Source organism: Sciurus carolinensis, chromosome 1 (genome assembly GCF_902686445.1).
Source record: "Sciurus carolinensis chromosome 1, mSciCar1.2, whole genome shotgun sequence".
NCBI classification, from domain to species: domain Eukaryota; kingdom Metazoa; phylum Chordata; class Mammalia; order Rodentia; family Sciuridae; genus Sciurus; species Sciurus carolinensis.
Window position 1 is genome coordinate 63,814,028 of NC_062213.1, and position 15,330 is coordinate 63,829,357.

The 15,330-nt window shown below is 35.3% G+C and overlaps 1 protein-coding gene across 9 annotated transcripts in view; it reads left to right on the plus strand.

The window, feature by feature from the left end:
- The window catches only part of Eya1 (EYA transcriptional coactivator and phosphatase 1), a 313,994-nt gene that overhangs the window by 166,815 nt on the left and 131,849 nt on the right, over nucleotides 1-15,330 (plus strand). For 6 of the 9 annotated variants that reach the window (XM_047552207.1, XM_047552224.1, XM_047552216.1 and 3 more), the window contains one exon: nucleotides 1,217-1,344. The exons of the other annotated variants lie outside the window; for them this stretch is intronic. In XM_047552207.1, the coding sequence (XP_047408163.1) occupies nucleotides 1,217-1,344 (128 nt within the window). The remainder of the gene's footprint in view (nucleotides 1-1,216; nucleotides 1,345-15,330) is intronic. 9 annotated transcript variants of the gene reach the window in all.

The window sequence follows — 15,330 nt, forward strand, 5'->3', positions numbered from 1 at the left end:
ATGGCTCATGTTAAAGGTGTTTGAAAAAACTGATATCCACAGTCATTTTAGCCTCTCAATTAAAATGACCATACCTTTTATTGATCTGGTGGGGATAAGGAGCAAATAGTATCAGTTTCATATATGGAACATTAAACCCCCCCTCTTATTTATTTTTTAGAAAAGCACATAAAATTTAAGTGAGTGGGCCTCAGACATTTAAAACGTGATTGTCAGAAAGCAGTATATAGATGTGTTTTGAGTGACTTTAAGTCCTCTCCTTTCTTCATTAATAAAAGTATTAAATATGACTCTAGCTCTGAAATTGACTTTTGGACCTCTTCAGAATATGTACCTGCTGAGTCTGAGACCTTTCAGGGGGCAACTGGCCTGTTTTTATATAGTAAAATATGCAGAATTGTAGGCAGACCGTAGCATTGAAGTAGAATTGTCCTCATTTCCCTCAGTGACAGCTGAGGTATTCCGGAGTGCTAATGCTCATAGGGACTCACTGTATGTTGGTCTTATCCCTTTTCAATTGGGCACGCTGTATGTAATCCACAAAGCAAACAAGCGAGCCGACATCATAATGTTTTAATGCTGCATTTGTTTCAAGGGAAACAGAGGAACAATTAAGTAGTTTGCCAGAGTAAACACATGCATCAGGACTATCTCATTCCCTGTCACTAGACTATAGGTTTCAAGTGTTTTATTTGGTTTGGAGACCCATTAAATTACAATTGGGTGGTAAATTATAAGGGAGTACCTAGTGCTAATTTATTAGATGAAATCTTGCATAGAAAAGTGATTTTTTTTTTCTATTATACTCGTTTACATAGTTGCCTTTCTCTTTTAGGAAAAAATATGCCTTTGGGGATTTTTTTTTTTTTTTAATATAGAAAGAAAACCATGACTGCATTTTAAAAAAATGAAAATAGATGTCAGTGTCTAGAATTAGACCTTATGACTTGATACAATAAGTAAAGTACAAAAGGAGTTTTAAGAACTTGTGAATGCTGGGCTGGATAGGTAGAGCAAGTGACAAGTTTTAATAGTGCAGGTAGTGAAAGAATGACTGAAGTCAAAATGCAGAATGAACTATTTTGAGTCTAAGAAAAGAGATACAATGGGACTTTTGTGTGAGTGTGTTTCAAAGAAGGTGTCAAGTCGTTAGCGCATTAAATAGCGGTGTTATGAATTTGGTACATCTGTCAAATGGAAGGCTTCTTGTCTTTAGGTCTATGGAAATGCAGGATCTAACCAGCCCGCATAGCCGTCTGAGTGGTAGTAGTGAATCCCCCAGTGGCCCCAAACTCGATAACTCTCATATAAATAGTAATTCCATGACTCCCAATGGCACCGAAGGTGAGTGTCTGCCTTCTCACTGTTTGCTTTGCACCACGTTTCTTCATCAGTATATGCTTCATTATTAGGTGATTGTGATTTCAGTTGTCAAATCTGTTAAACTGCTGTTCTATTTCCCCTTTAGGTAATTTGACTTATGAATCAGTATTCCACATTAGTTAGCTGCTGGATGTTACTAGGTTATTGTTATATTACCGACTAGTTCTATTTTACATAGATGCCTATATATGCACACATATCTTATACATATATGTGGTGCATCACATTTTTAACCTTGGACTGTATTTTATCTCTTTGTTGATCATGTCTACAGCACACCATCAATTTGCTTTGTGTTACTCTATGAGCAATGAAAATTTGGAATCATTTCCTTTATTTTACTTTCCATTTTGTTACTAAATACAATTAAATTTTCTTAACTGTAAAATTGGACTGGATTGTTTCTAAATATCCACAAAATAACTTGCATGCCTAGGTGTTCTTGTGGCTTTGGCAATTAAAATATAAATAAGTAAAAAAAAATACTTCATTGTTTACTAAATATGCAGCCTTATTTGGAAGATGTACATAAAATTTATTTACTTTTTAAAAGTTTAAGTGTATAAGCAATACCTTTTAAATTATTTTTGTGTAAATAACACATGAGTATGTAAGTTTTATGTAAACAGAAATGCCTATTTTAATCCATAGATTCCTGAGTCTAAATATATGAAGTTATATGTATGTATCACTACCTGTTAAGTGCACTTATGTGCTATGTATGTTTTTGTAATTTCAGCACATAGAAGGATATGTTACATATTGTACCACATTTATTTCTATTTTAGCCTATTAAAAACTACTTCACAGATATTTTTGCTATTTTTTTACTCAACCTCAGGATCTTGATAGAAAATAAGTTCACCAGAAGTTCAATGAATTATCCATGTTACAATTCCATCCATAGACAAACCCTTAGCCATCAGTTCCCAATCACCCGGGTGATCTTTTTATCACATAATTTTTAAAAATAAAAGTAAATGCTATAATATTACTGCCAGTGTGTACTAGTGAAACCTTTTGAGACATACAAAGCTATGAAATTTGTGATAAGAGATAAACTATAGAACCAGTTAGATAAATTTGTGATAAGAGATAAACTATAGAATCATAAGGTGTCTTGATCTGTATACCAACGGTAATAATTTTCACATATAACTGTTCTGCGTTTTTCTTTAAGAGTACATATATTTACTTCTATTTCTAGTGCTTATGGAAACTGGTTGTGGTCAAAAGTAGAAACTTTGCTGATCTAGCAAAAAATCTCTGAATAAAGCGTGTTTTTATCTGAAACTTCTTTCCATTTCAATAGTCAATCAAAAAGAAAAAAATACTTATAGAAGAGTAATTCTAAGGTATGACAAGTAGATTTTATTGAGCGAATGCAAGCAAGCAGCCCTCTTTCCTCACCTTTTGGAATTTGGCTGCAGGTGGAAGCTTGCCTCAGGACTGCAGTCTGGCCGTGGATGTAGTCACACAGCCCACCGCAGTTCTCTGCTCTGGCAGCCACGGAAGGACCATAGGTGCAAGCCTTTGACAGTCATTCCATCACTGTAAAGTCCAGATAAGACAATCCCCTAAAGTAACTTAAAACTAAGGAAGACTAAGCATGTTAAACTATTTTACTGAATGGAATATGCTGAAGAGAAATTATGAAACACAGCTAATTTTTTGTATATGAAAGTGTGAAATGGGAGTAAGAAGTTTTCATTTTCTCAACATTTTACTGGCAAGTCATCTACGAATAAGAAACACCCTGTATTGAAGCAGAGTATGTGTTTGGGGATGATTTTGTGTGAATGAGGTGTGGTTTGATTTCTAAGCACTTGTGGAGTAATAATATGTTTCTGAATATTTATATTTCGTAGCTTGATATCACATTCATATTCAGGGATGCTCTGTTTTATAAGATTTTTGCATAACTAAAACAAGCTTGGAATAATACAGTATTTTAGATAATTGTGTGATTTCTTGAATCATTCAGTCTGGGAAATAATTAGAAATTATTTTCCTAGAATAGCAATTATTTTATGTCTTATAAATGTCTTTTTTTAGACTTTATGTCAGAGAAATACATGGTATTCATCTCTGTACTGTTTTCAGGTATTCTTCATTGGCATAATTTGCAGGAGTTGGAAAGTGGAGTTAGAAATATCAGTATGAATTATTCAAAGCAAAAAAGGAATTTGAGGCAATCTTGCTGAAATGTTTGGCTTTATTTTGCTAGACAGTTTGAAAGTATGGACCCCAAATTTTATTCATGGTCTGTGTTACATAGCTATTTAGATCTGAACAATATCAGAAAGTTCTAGGTTGCTGTGAAGTTTGTGAAGTAATTTATTATGCTACTTATATGTTCCATTATGTACTTGTTTCATTCCTTTCAGCCACCACTAGAGGAGTTAAGCTTAAAATTAGTTAATTCATTAGCATCTGGCAAGCTTCCCTGGGATGTGATCATTATAGATTTTTCTATTTCTTAAGATCTTATTGAGTTTGAAACCAGCAGTGTTTACCAATGCATTAGAGGAATTAAAAAAAAAAAAGAAAGAAAAGAAAGAAAGAAGAAATTCATTTAAATTTAAGAGTCTTTAAAATATCACCTCCCTTAACTCTACCATAAATATTCCCAGTTACACACACACACACACACAATGATTTGGATTTAAGTGATTTCTCTGCAGCCCAATTTAAAATAGTCTCAGCTCAATTGAAATTAATTAGGTCAACAAAACTTCCATTTAGTTTACACAGTTGCTGACTTTGCCTGCGTCTGTGTAGGTTGTCTTCTCTCAGTCATCTTTTTCACTTCCTGCCACCACTTGTCCCTATAATGAGGCAAAGAAAACAAGAAAATCTCCTGAATCAAAACCCATAACTTCATCTAAAGAACAAACAAGAAGGGAATGGAATGGAGAGGCAGAGAATATTAAGTTTCTTCTTAAGTCTGCTGCCAAATTATCATAAGACTCGGTGTTTGTAGGTCCTGTACTCACAGGCTAGTGCCTACTTTCATGGTTCATCTAAGGGATAAAGACAGAAAGGCACTGAGCTGAAGCCTCACATACTGGGCTTTTTGATTTCCCAGATGAAATGTTCTTCAGTTATAATAATGTGAATGTTTCAAAACTTTCAGCTCTTCTCATGTTTATATTCCAGCCTCTCTGAATCATTATCACTGCAGTTAACTGTTGGTGTTACCTTGGTTTATACATCATTGGAAAATAAAATACAAGTAGATAAAAATAGTCAAAGAATAACATAAATGAGTGCTTGACTTCCGTTGAGGGAAGCTCCATTAGGAGTGATAGGTTTCCCAATGAATTAATGAACACTTTTAGTTACTATTAAGCAAGACAACCCAGAAGACACTAATGAGTGGTTGTAAAAACAGTTAATTGTGATCTATCTTTTAACTGTTTCCCCTGGTGTTTTGGACACTTCGTCTTAATAGAAATTTATTATTAGATTGTTAAAGTGTAATTTTTAAGAAATAGACTTTTGGTGGTGATGCTACTTTTGATAAATACCAAAGTGTGGAATGTGAGGGAGGAGTATCTTCCGGCCTTCCCTGCTGAAGGCTTTATGTTGATATTTGGGTTAAATGTGAGAAGTAGTTGGGAGCCTTTCCTTCAGAAGGACTCAGAGCTATAGTGGTAAAAGGATTTTTATTTACCTACCTAATCAGGGCCTTGTTTGCAAAGCAGGGATTCTTTCCATCTTTGTTTTCTCTGGTTGTCTTAAATCCATGGGATCCTGGGATTGGCCAGTTCCTGTATTGCTACTTGGAGTGTTTATTTTGGGTTGTTTTGGGGTAGAGAGTGGGGAAGGACAAAAAAAGAGGTGTGAGTAAAGCTAAGAGTTCCCAAACTGGGGGTTTTCTCTGTTGTAAATTCAGATTCAAATTCAAGAAACTTAAAACAGTCTTGATAAATTTGTCCTGAAGTGAGGCAAAATCAGATGCAATTGGAATTTTCATTATGAATAGAGTTTCAGGAATTCTGAGAGTAATTCAAGTAGTAATTTTGAATTGGTATATCAGATTTCCAAGGAGATAACAGACTATAATCTTGAATTAGGTGACTAAATTATCTGAGTTTAAAATTTATTCAGTGGTGTTTTGCATATTTTCTGATAGTTTAATTTAATGGTACACATTTATATTATCAGAATATTTTAAATTGTCATTTCTGCAAAGCTGAGAATACTAGCAAATTACCTGAATTTTTTTTCTCATTATAGTTTTAATTTAGTAAAATACAGTTGCGTGCAGTGAGAGTATCTTTAAGAAATCTTTCCTTACAGGAAATATCTAAACTGAAGTGAATGTGTATAAAATTATGGTTTGAGGCTGCATTTTACAGGCTATATTTATATATCTGTGGTCAAATATTCTGATGTCAATAGAAACATGGTAATCTAATTTTATTATTGTTTACATTCTGCACATAATTTAGTTTCTGGAAGATTAAGGGGCATCATGAATAAAGGAGTTTCTAAGTGACATTTTTAGAGTTTGTCTATAGCCACAAAATTGGCCTCTTATAAATTATTCTTAAGCAAAAGTCATGAAAGAATGAACAAAATAATTTGTTAGATTTAATATTTACTATATTGTGTATTTGGGAATAACTTTCACATGCATGTTGCTAATAATAAAAATGGCTAATGTTCATGAATAACTTGTTAATCATTATGCTGACCATTCTCTGTTTTGTTTCATTAATCTTCAGAAAATGCCTCAAGATTGCCAAAAGGTTGGTTAAGAGTATAGGGTTGAATCCTAACTCCATGATTTACTAGCCAAGTGAATTCAGGCAAATGAGCTTCTGTGTGGCTCAGTTTCCTCATCTGTAAAATGGGAATAATAGCAGAACTACATTGGGCTTGATGAAAGCATATCATATAAAAATTGTAGCTTATTTTGAGCATATTTTTACTAAGGGCTCTATCTGTTAGTTACCATATCATATATAAACAATAGTCATAGTGATACCTATTTTATAAACAGAGCCTTAGAAAGTTAAATGCCACATTTACAGGAATATGGTCCATAATGGGTTATCTGAGTTAGTTTATAAATGAATTCTGTCTCAGTCCAGAGTCTGCTTTCAGATCACTGTGTTAGTCTATGAAGAGAATGTGTGATTCTCATCCTCTGCAGTTGCCTTTTCTAATACCTTTGTCCTAAACATTCTGGCTTTCTCTGCCACCCTGGTGCTTTCAGAATGGATAAAAACCATCTCCTAGCAAACAGTAGAGGCTTTAATGACAAAGGGCTTCATTATAAGGACGACTTCCCAGGGTAGTTATGTTTTGGTCTTCAAGTTCTGGTGTGTGCAAGTGTGTGAGATTTCTTCCTGTGGTCATGCATGCATGGCATATTGCATCAATAGGTTAACTTTGGGGGGATTGTCTCTAACTAGTTTTCAAAGCTTCAGACTTAATTATAATTCCATTAGCCTTCTGTCTGTGTTAAGCCTCTTTGAGATCAAACAGAGATGGGAAGTCATCTCTGCTTTTCATTATAATAGTCATTATTATATGCACATTTGGATTGCAGCAGTATTACTGTGAAATTCAAAAAGCAGTTGCAGTTTCGCTACTGCTCAAAGTAAATGTTTTCTATCTCAAGAAATATTTTGAAGTTGATAGTAAATTTGGTCCCAATTTGGTCACATTTCTCTAGACTTTGAGAACTGGATTGACCAAAGACCACTGTGTTGGCATTTATTAGGGGCTCTATGGGAACAGTAGTCACCAGAGCAGAGAGTTGGGAATATGCCCGGTATGTTCTAGGAACAGCAAGGAGCTCTGTGTGACTTGAGAGGAGGAGGTAAGGTCAGAGGAATAAAGGGGTGGCATGTGTGGGAGGAGGAGGGTGACAGATACACTCTATAGCCTGTCATCATCTGTGGCTCACTAAATTTCTTCCAGTAAACTTGGGAATTCAGGTGCTTATTTCTTGCAGTGAGGCTCATATGTTCTAGACATCTGGGCTTCTTGATAACTAGTAACTAGATACAGAAAGCTCTCTGTTACTTCCAATTGCTAATAGGTCTATGGCATCTCTGCCCCACTTGGGCCAGAATTACAGTATGAGCAGAAATGCATCTTCCCAAGATCATCCTATTGTCCGGGAGAAAGTTCTAGTTCCCTCTAGGGAGACATGTGAACCTTTAGGCTAATTCATATCTCTCTGTCCATAGATTTCTTGCTTTGAGTAATTCCTGTTTTCTTATGTCCAAGAGTACCTTGGGGGTGAGCAGTATATAAAGTGGTAGCAGTGGTGGGGGTGGTTGTTGTGATGCGTGTATGTGTGAATTCTCACCTTGTTTACTTGGAGTAAGGGCTAAGAATAATTCATCCTTCCCTCTTGAGCACTAACTACACAATATCATACACAAAACCTATATATTACAAATTTTCCAGTTTTTTTTTTTCATTTTTACTTTGAGTTAGGAAAAAAAAATCTGTCCTTTGAATACTTATTGCCTTTTCTAAGTATTCTAAGTTCTGAGAAGCTAATCAAGGATTTATGTCAAGTTTTAGTATCCTAAATTATTTATAAATGAAAACTTACTTTGGTTATATTCATGGTAATCTGCTAGTTTTGCATATTTTTCAGTTTGATTTTATGCCTTCAATATCCCATTACACCCCAAAAATGTAGATGAGCCCCACCAAACACATTCCAAGGACGTATGTTTATGTGCTTCCCATAGAACAAATTAGAAACAGTTTTTCCTTCTGAAAAGTGAAACAATATCTAAGATGCTTACCTATTTTACCACTGCATCTATTACTATTATGGGGAATTTTCAATGAAAAGAATATTTGTAGCAAAATATGAACTGAATTGACTGAGTTCTTACTATTTATTTGAGTACATCATTTTATTTTATCTTCAAAACAATCTTTAAGGTGACTTTTATGCACTTGATTTTAAAGAGGTTAAGTGTCTAGCCTGCGTTTACACAGCGTGTTAGCTGCACTGGAGTGGAGATTCTAAGGCACGTCAGCCTGATTTCAAAATCCACATTGTTTATGCTGTTTAGGTTTCTAGACAGAAAGCTTGGTTCTTGCTGAAAGACTTTATCTGCCTAAAGAAATTTTTATGTTATCTAAGATTAAGACCAAGATGAAAGATGTTCAACATCACTTATATATGCTTGTTCTGCCTGCTAGAATCTTCAAGCTCCTTAAAGGACGGAGGGACTTGTTCAGTATTGTATCCCTAGCATCCAGCAGAGGTTTGGAACCAAATATTCGTTAAGTGAATGATCTATGTTACTAAGCAAATAACAAAGGTGATTTCAACAGAAGGCATCTTCTCATTCTACTCACAGTGCATTAATAGGCTCAAGAAACTATCCAGAGCTTGTTTTTTAAATTATTGAAATTCACCATTTCACAGACCAATTCAGAGTAGCTATAATAGGATGTCCATCCAGTCAGCATCCACAGTCAACATTGTTACTAATTTTGAGTTTGATCACAGTAACTGACTTGCATTTGACCCACACTAATTTGTTTCATAGATGGAAACTTTGACTGTTAGATTAAGTATTTAAGCAATGATGAAGCAACTTCAATGTAGTATGTAACTGAATGATAGAGAAGGCAGCTCATCTACTTAGGTTTAGTACTTTTGCAAGAAGATAAAGGAATGAAAATTGGAGGTAAAATATTTCAAAGGTGGAGAAAAATTGAAGGAGTAATGTTATAGTCACACTGTAGTAAGAGTAAGAATGTGATTTTTACAGCTTGGCAAAGACATTCCTAATTGGGGGAGTGTGCACAAAAAAGTGCACAGAAATGAGGCCAAGACAGTCAACCTGTGCACATGCTGAAAGGCCTTAGATACCATGTTCAGGGATTTGAATTTATTTGCACAAGAGGCCTGAAGGCTTATAAATAACACAAGTGATGTGCTTGGGTTTGTGTTTTAGGAAGTATACTTAAGTAGTATTTTGAAACCATGTTCAGGGGGTGGTGGGCAGTGAGATGCTAGAGGAGAAGTAATGAGGACGTTTTACCTGAAATCGTGTGTTTATTTACATGTTATTTTCTCTTTCAGCACAATGACATACTTGCCTTAAGGAGAGTAAACTGAGAAAGGAGTCACATTTAAAATATAGGACATGAGCATTACATGATGGTGAAAGCATGAATTTTCCAGTTAGAGTGATTTGGGTTAAAAAAAATCTCAGTTTGGCTGTTAATGCTGGATGTAGCTAAGGCAAATTTTGAGAAGTGGCAGGGCAGGGGGTTGGAGGGAGTTCTGAGGCCAGGATGCCTCTGTGGAAGCTGGGCTCTGCCACTCACTGACCAGCCAATGTGATACCTCTGCATCTCAGTCTGTGAAACGAAGATGGTAAGGGTACCTACCTGCAGTATTGCTAGGTTGGTTAAGTAAGTTGGGAGCAGAGTTGAATTCATAGGAAGTGCTTACTATATTCATTGGCTGCTCTTAGTACTTCTGAGTCTCTGCTTCTTTCAGTATAAAATGAGAACTGTGCATTTCTTACAGGGTGTTATGACATGAGTCTGTCTAACAGTAAGGAGGGTTATTAGCATCAACTGCATGGTAAAATAAATAGCAGTTATTTTTAAGTAATAGTAAATGTTATATATTTTTAAAAGAAACATCCTTTGGGACTGGCTGTATAGTAGGAAAGGTTCTTTTCTCCTTTGAGTCCCTCACATAGTGACTCAGCCTCTGCAGGTACTGGGAGTACTGAAGTGCTCACTCCATTAATGCTCAGTGTGGGAAGGGTTTGTGTCTGGATGCTCCTGTGAGTGGGCGAAGGATGGGAAAAGAGTACTGATCATTTGGTAGATTGATTACATTTTAGGTAAATAAGTCATTTTTCCATATTGATGTGATTGAGGTTCTGAGTCCAAGCCAGCTCATCTGCTTCCAATCTTCATACACTAGTTTAGTTTACCATCTGTTAATTTGCAACATATACTGATATAATTTTATTCAATGCCCTGGTATTCTCAGACAATCCTATTGCCCTGTTGCCCACTGATTTTCTAGGTCTGTATCAGAGCAATGATTAAGGATGATATAACCCTAATTGGAAAACGTTGAACTCTTCAGTGGATTTATAAAAGATAAATCAATTTTAAAAGTTTGAAACTAGTGGTGTGGGCCTGGGCTAGTCGTTTTATACTTTAGTCTGCAGTTTCCTCATCTTTGAAATGACATAATTGTAATAAACGTCTCATAAAGTTGCTATAAGCAGCAAACCAGCTGTAAAGTTCTGAAGTGCTTGTTTATAAAGTGCTTAGCACTATGCCTGGCATATAGAAGGTGCTCAGTAAATATAAACTACTTGTAAAATTGTTACTCTTCCATTCAGAAAGTTATGTGAACATTGCTTATGCAGGAAATTGAGAGCACTATTTTGCTAAATTCTTAAAACAGGCAATCTTTCCATATTGTGCCATGCTTCCATTATCCTAATAAGCTAAAAAGATTTAGATCCTACTTTGGTTTCTAAATGCATGTATTTTTTAAAAGTCATTGAGTGGCATATTTAAGATTGGTTCATTTATATATGTATATATATATAAATTATATACATATAAATTTTACTTAAAATAAAAAGAGCCATAAGTAAATATGAGCTCTAGTTAATGACACAAATGCTGAAATGTTTAGGGGAAATGCCTTATATCTGTAACTGATTTTGAAATATATATAAGATTTTTTTTAAAGAACAGATATAGCAAAGTATGTAGCCAAATATTAATTGTTGAATTTAGGTGGCAGGTTTATGGTTGTTCAGTACATAATCCTTCCATCTTTGTATATATTATAAACTATAATACAATATTTAGGGAAATAGGAAGAAAACATTTGTTTAGTTTTTACTGTGTACAAAGATCAATGCTAGATTCCAGAAGATAGACACAACTGCCCTAAACTCAGTCTGATTGGGGGTTATAAGACTTTTGAACATTTGGCAAAAACTAAAAGGTAATAATGCAGGTAAATTATGAAGGCTAGAGTTTTTCATTCTGTGGCTCAGAGTTCCTGAGAGTTGGGGAACTAGTACCCAAGGTCAGCCAATTCTCTTTATGTAAAAAGCTTGATCTATCGAATGAGAAAATTGACGAACCACATGTGTGACTAAATCTTTTTCATATATGGACATTCTGTTATGCTTATTAAAATACACATTTTTATCTACAGATTCACAGATGGTCATTTCGCACCTTCTTCCTCAACACAGTAAACATAGGCTATCATTTGAGTTCTGCAATATTTTGATTTTAGAAAGAGGGCTTCATTCCCAAGCAGGTTAGAAGCCACTGATCCAAACAAAAGTCCTCTCAGCTCAGAAGAAAGAGCTCTTCAGCTTGCTAGGGTCTGGCTAGGCTTCAAGGAGGAGATGGAATCTGAGCTGAGTGTTGGGGAATGGGTAGAATTTGAATAGGTTGAGAAGGGATGGAATGCATTCTAAATGAGGGAACAATAGGAACAAAGGTAGGATAGTTTGGGAGACTGTGAGGAGACCAGTTCAGCTGAAGAAGGAATTGATAGTAGATAAAAGTTGGAAGGATCAGCTCCAGCCAAACAGTGGAGGACCCTGAACACTAGTCTAAGGAATTTGGACTTCATCCTGGAACAGAGAAGCCAGTGAATGTTTTGAGGAAGGGACTGATATGGTGAAAGGTTTAAGATTAATTTGGCACCAATTTCAAGGAAAGATTTGATTGGGGGAGAGATGGGCTACAGTATGGAGGCTTGTGCAATCCTTACAGAGTTTGTGTCGGGAACCCCAGCTAGTGAGACAAGAATGAGAACGGCAAAAAAAGGAAAGTCGAGTTGCAAAAGACACTGAAGTTGCAGTCAACATTTATCATTAATTATCACTTCTACAGATCTAGTCTAGATCTCCACATCAGTCACTGCACAATGTCACTACTGCACTTCCTATGAACACCAGGTTTCGGAATTGACTAATAGTCAGTGCTGGTCTTGTGTACCCTTAAGTTCAAGTTTAGTAAAATGTGTTTATTTGGTTTTCAGAAGGTTGTGTAGGTGTGCTATTTTGAAGAGCTATTTTTTTTTCTACCCTCTTTCAAGATTAAAAAAAAAAAAGATGACTTTAATATTTGGAGGGATAATCCTATGTCAAGCTATAGAGCCAATCCAAACATAAAGAGATGTCTCATTTTCCAAATGGGAATTAACTAAAAATAAAACATCTAGTCCATGGATTTATATATTTTCAATGAGGAAATTGTTCAATGGCCACTTACAGGAATTAATTCAATTTTGTTTTTAAAGCATGGTATCATGAAAAATGTATGCATTTAGAAATTTTACAATTTTCCACTTTCCTGTTTTGTGGAACAATTTTATTCTTTCTCTTCACATCTGCCTTTGATGACATTGTCCCTTTTGGATCATTTGACACAACTTTTAGAAGCATACATTTCCATTTCTGCCTTATGGTTTGAGAAAGAGAATCCTTAAATCTTGAATGATATTGTCATTGGATCTAAACCATGACATTACCAGGTTGTGCTTTTCTTTAGTTATCTCTACAGCATAATCATGTGTAGAATTGCTTTATGAAGGGTTCTTTTGAGGCATATTTGCAGCAATATTCAATATTTGCCTTTGGCTGCTCATGCTCCATGAATTATTATTAAATCTATGATAGTTTATTTCTCTTTTTACTGATTCAGGGCAGGGTCCTCTCTAAACATACAAATTAATATTGATTGATATTATTTTATGATAATGTGTCTTTTCCAAAAAGTACTTTGTTAAAATCAAAAGTAAGTGTGTTACATGTGTTCTGTCAATGAGATATTTTGCAAGAATTTGCACATAAGTTCAACAAATGATAAATTGGGAGGAACAGAATTCAGAATTCATATTGTGTTTGAGGAGTATTTTTAATTGCCCATATAATGTGTCTAATGGAATGAAATTGGTTGTAATCTTTTTTTTTTTTTTTAACATACATTTTTACCTTTACCCATTTCTACAGTAAATGCTATTGTCCAATTGCAAGGCAGGCATTGTGCTAAGTTCTATAGAGATATAATAATGTAAAATGATTTAAGTCCTACCATGAAAAAAGGTATACATTAAAATGGGTAAGACTATGAAAGACAAAATGAGGTAGAATCAGATAAAAAGGAGGTACAAACACCAACTTAGAAGTTCAAGGGGAATATGTTATACCAGAAAAATAGGTCAAGGAAGACTTAGTGGGACATGTGGAATTTTGGTTGAAATTTCAAGTATATGATTTAGTCATATGGAAAATTTATAGAATATTTAATATCATGGTATAAAACACTAGCAAATTTGAAGCTAGGAGAAAGCTTTAAACATCTTATTAGGCCAGTTTGACTTAAATGTCTGGGTAGGGATGTATGGTACTTTATTTGTGGAATGGGAATTATAGTATCACAGGAAAGTTAGGACAATTAGAAAGGACATTGTATTTTTAAAATATTTATGTATTCTTGTAAACTACTAGCTTTTAGGCAAATATAAAGTATATGGGGGAAAATGGGAAGTAAACAAAGAGGGGCTTCAGTACATGGTCAGGGAATAGAAACTTAATTCAGGAGAAAATGGAGAGCCTGCCAAAGACATCAAAGCCAGGGGTGCCAGGTATATCTAGACTGTGTAAAAATAAAGATCTGTCTAAAGTAGGGAAAATGGAAGCTAGAAGGCCAACTTGCCAACTTTTATAAGAGAAGAGGTAGATGGTAATGAGGGTAGTGGCCATGAAATTACAACAAAGGTTGTGAAAGATTAGAGAGGTAGAATTGTAGAGTTGGTAAGTTTGTCAGTTTCCCATCACTGTAACAAATACCAAAGATAACCAGCTTAGAAAAAAGGTCTGTTTTGGCTCATAGTTTTGGAGGTCTCAGTCCATGATTTGTTGGTCCTGTTGCTTCTGAGCCTGGGGCAAAGCAGCACAGTATGGCAAGGAGTATGTGGCAGAACCAAATGATTCATGTCACTGCAGAAACATAGAAGAAGAAGGGGCCAGGTCCCCTTTAAGGGAAGACCCCCAGGACCTGAAGACTGCCCACTAGGGCCTTCTTCTTAAAGGTTCCAAAACCTCCCCATAGCCCACACCTTGGGGGAAAACTTCAGGTTCAAATTATATCAATTGAAAATGGGGATTGAGGAAAGAAACAGCAGGAGAAATCAGGGAGGAAAGGAAACTTTTGGTCTATGTGACTGAGAACATTTAGCGAAAGAGGGGTGACCACTGTGGGGGATAAGATGGCAATTTTATGGTTGGTAGTTAGTTGACCCTTTACCAGGCAAGGATATTATGTAATTGTGATATAAGGATTCATCCCTGTGGGGGGGAAAATGTGCATACAAGGCTGGGGAGATAGCTCAGCTGGTAGAGTGCTTGCCTTGCAAGCACAAGGCCCTGAGTTCGATCCCCAGTATCGCAAAAAAAAAAAAAAAAAAAAAATGTGCATACAGGTAGAGACTTAGAGGTTGTCTACATGAAGTTCATTTAAAAAAATGTCAAGGAAAATTGTGAAAGGAAATTCAGACAGGTATGGAGAAGGTAAAATTATAGAACTACAGAGTAAGCAAAAGCAGAAAATCTGGAGATAAAGCTATCTAGAGAATAGGGGAATTGTTACTGTATTGATCAATAATGAGACAACAGACAAAAAATAAAGCCCATTCTTCTGAATAGTTAAGAAAAATCAAAACTTAGGAAATTGAGTTAGGCAATTGGAAAATTCCTTTTATTAAAATAATAAATATAAGAGGGATGAAGCAAAGGACTAGAGATAGAGGGTATATGATAAGGACTTGAATGTAAATGTTCAGGAAATTTGGTTATGAAAAAGACAGTTTAAGAAGTGTCATGGATGAGAGAAAACTTTCAGAATTAGGGGAGAGTAAGAGGTAGCTCAGTGGTAGAG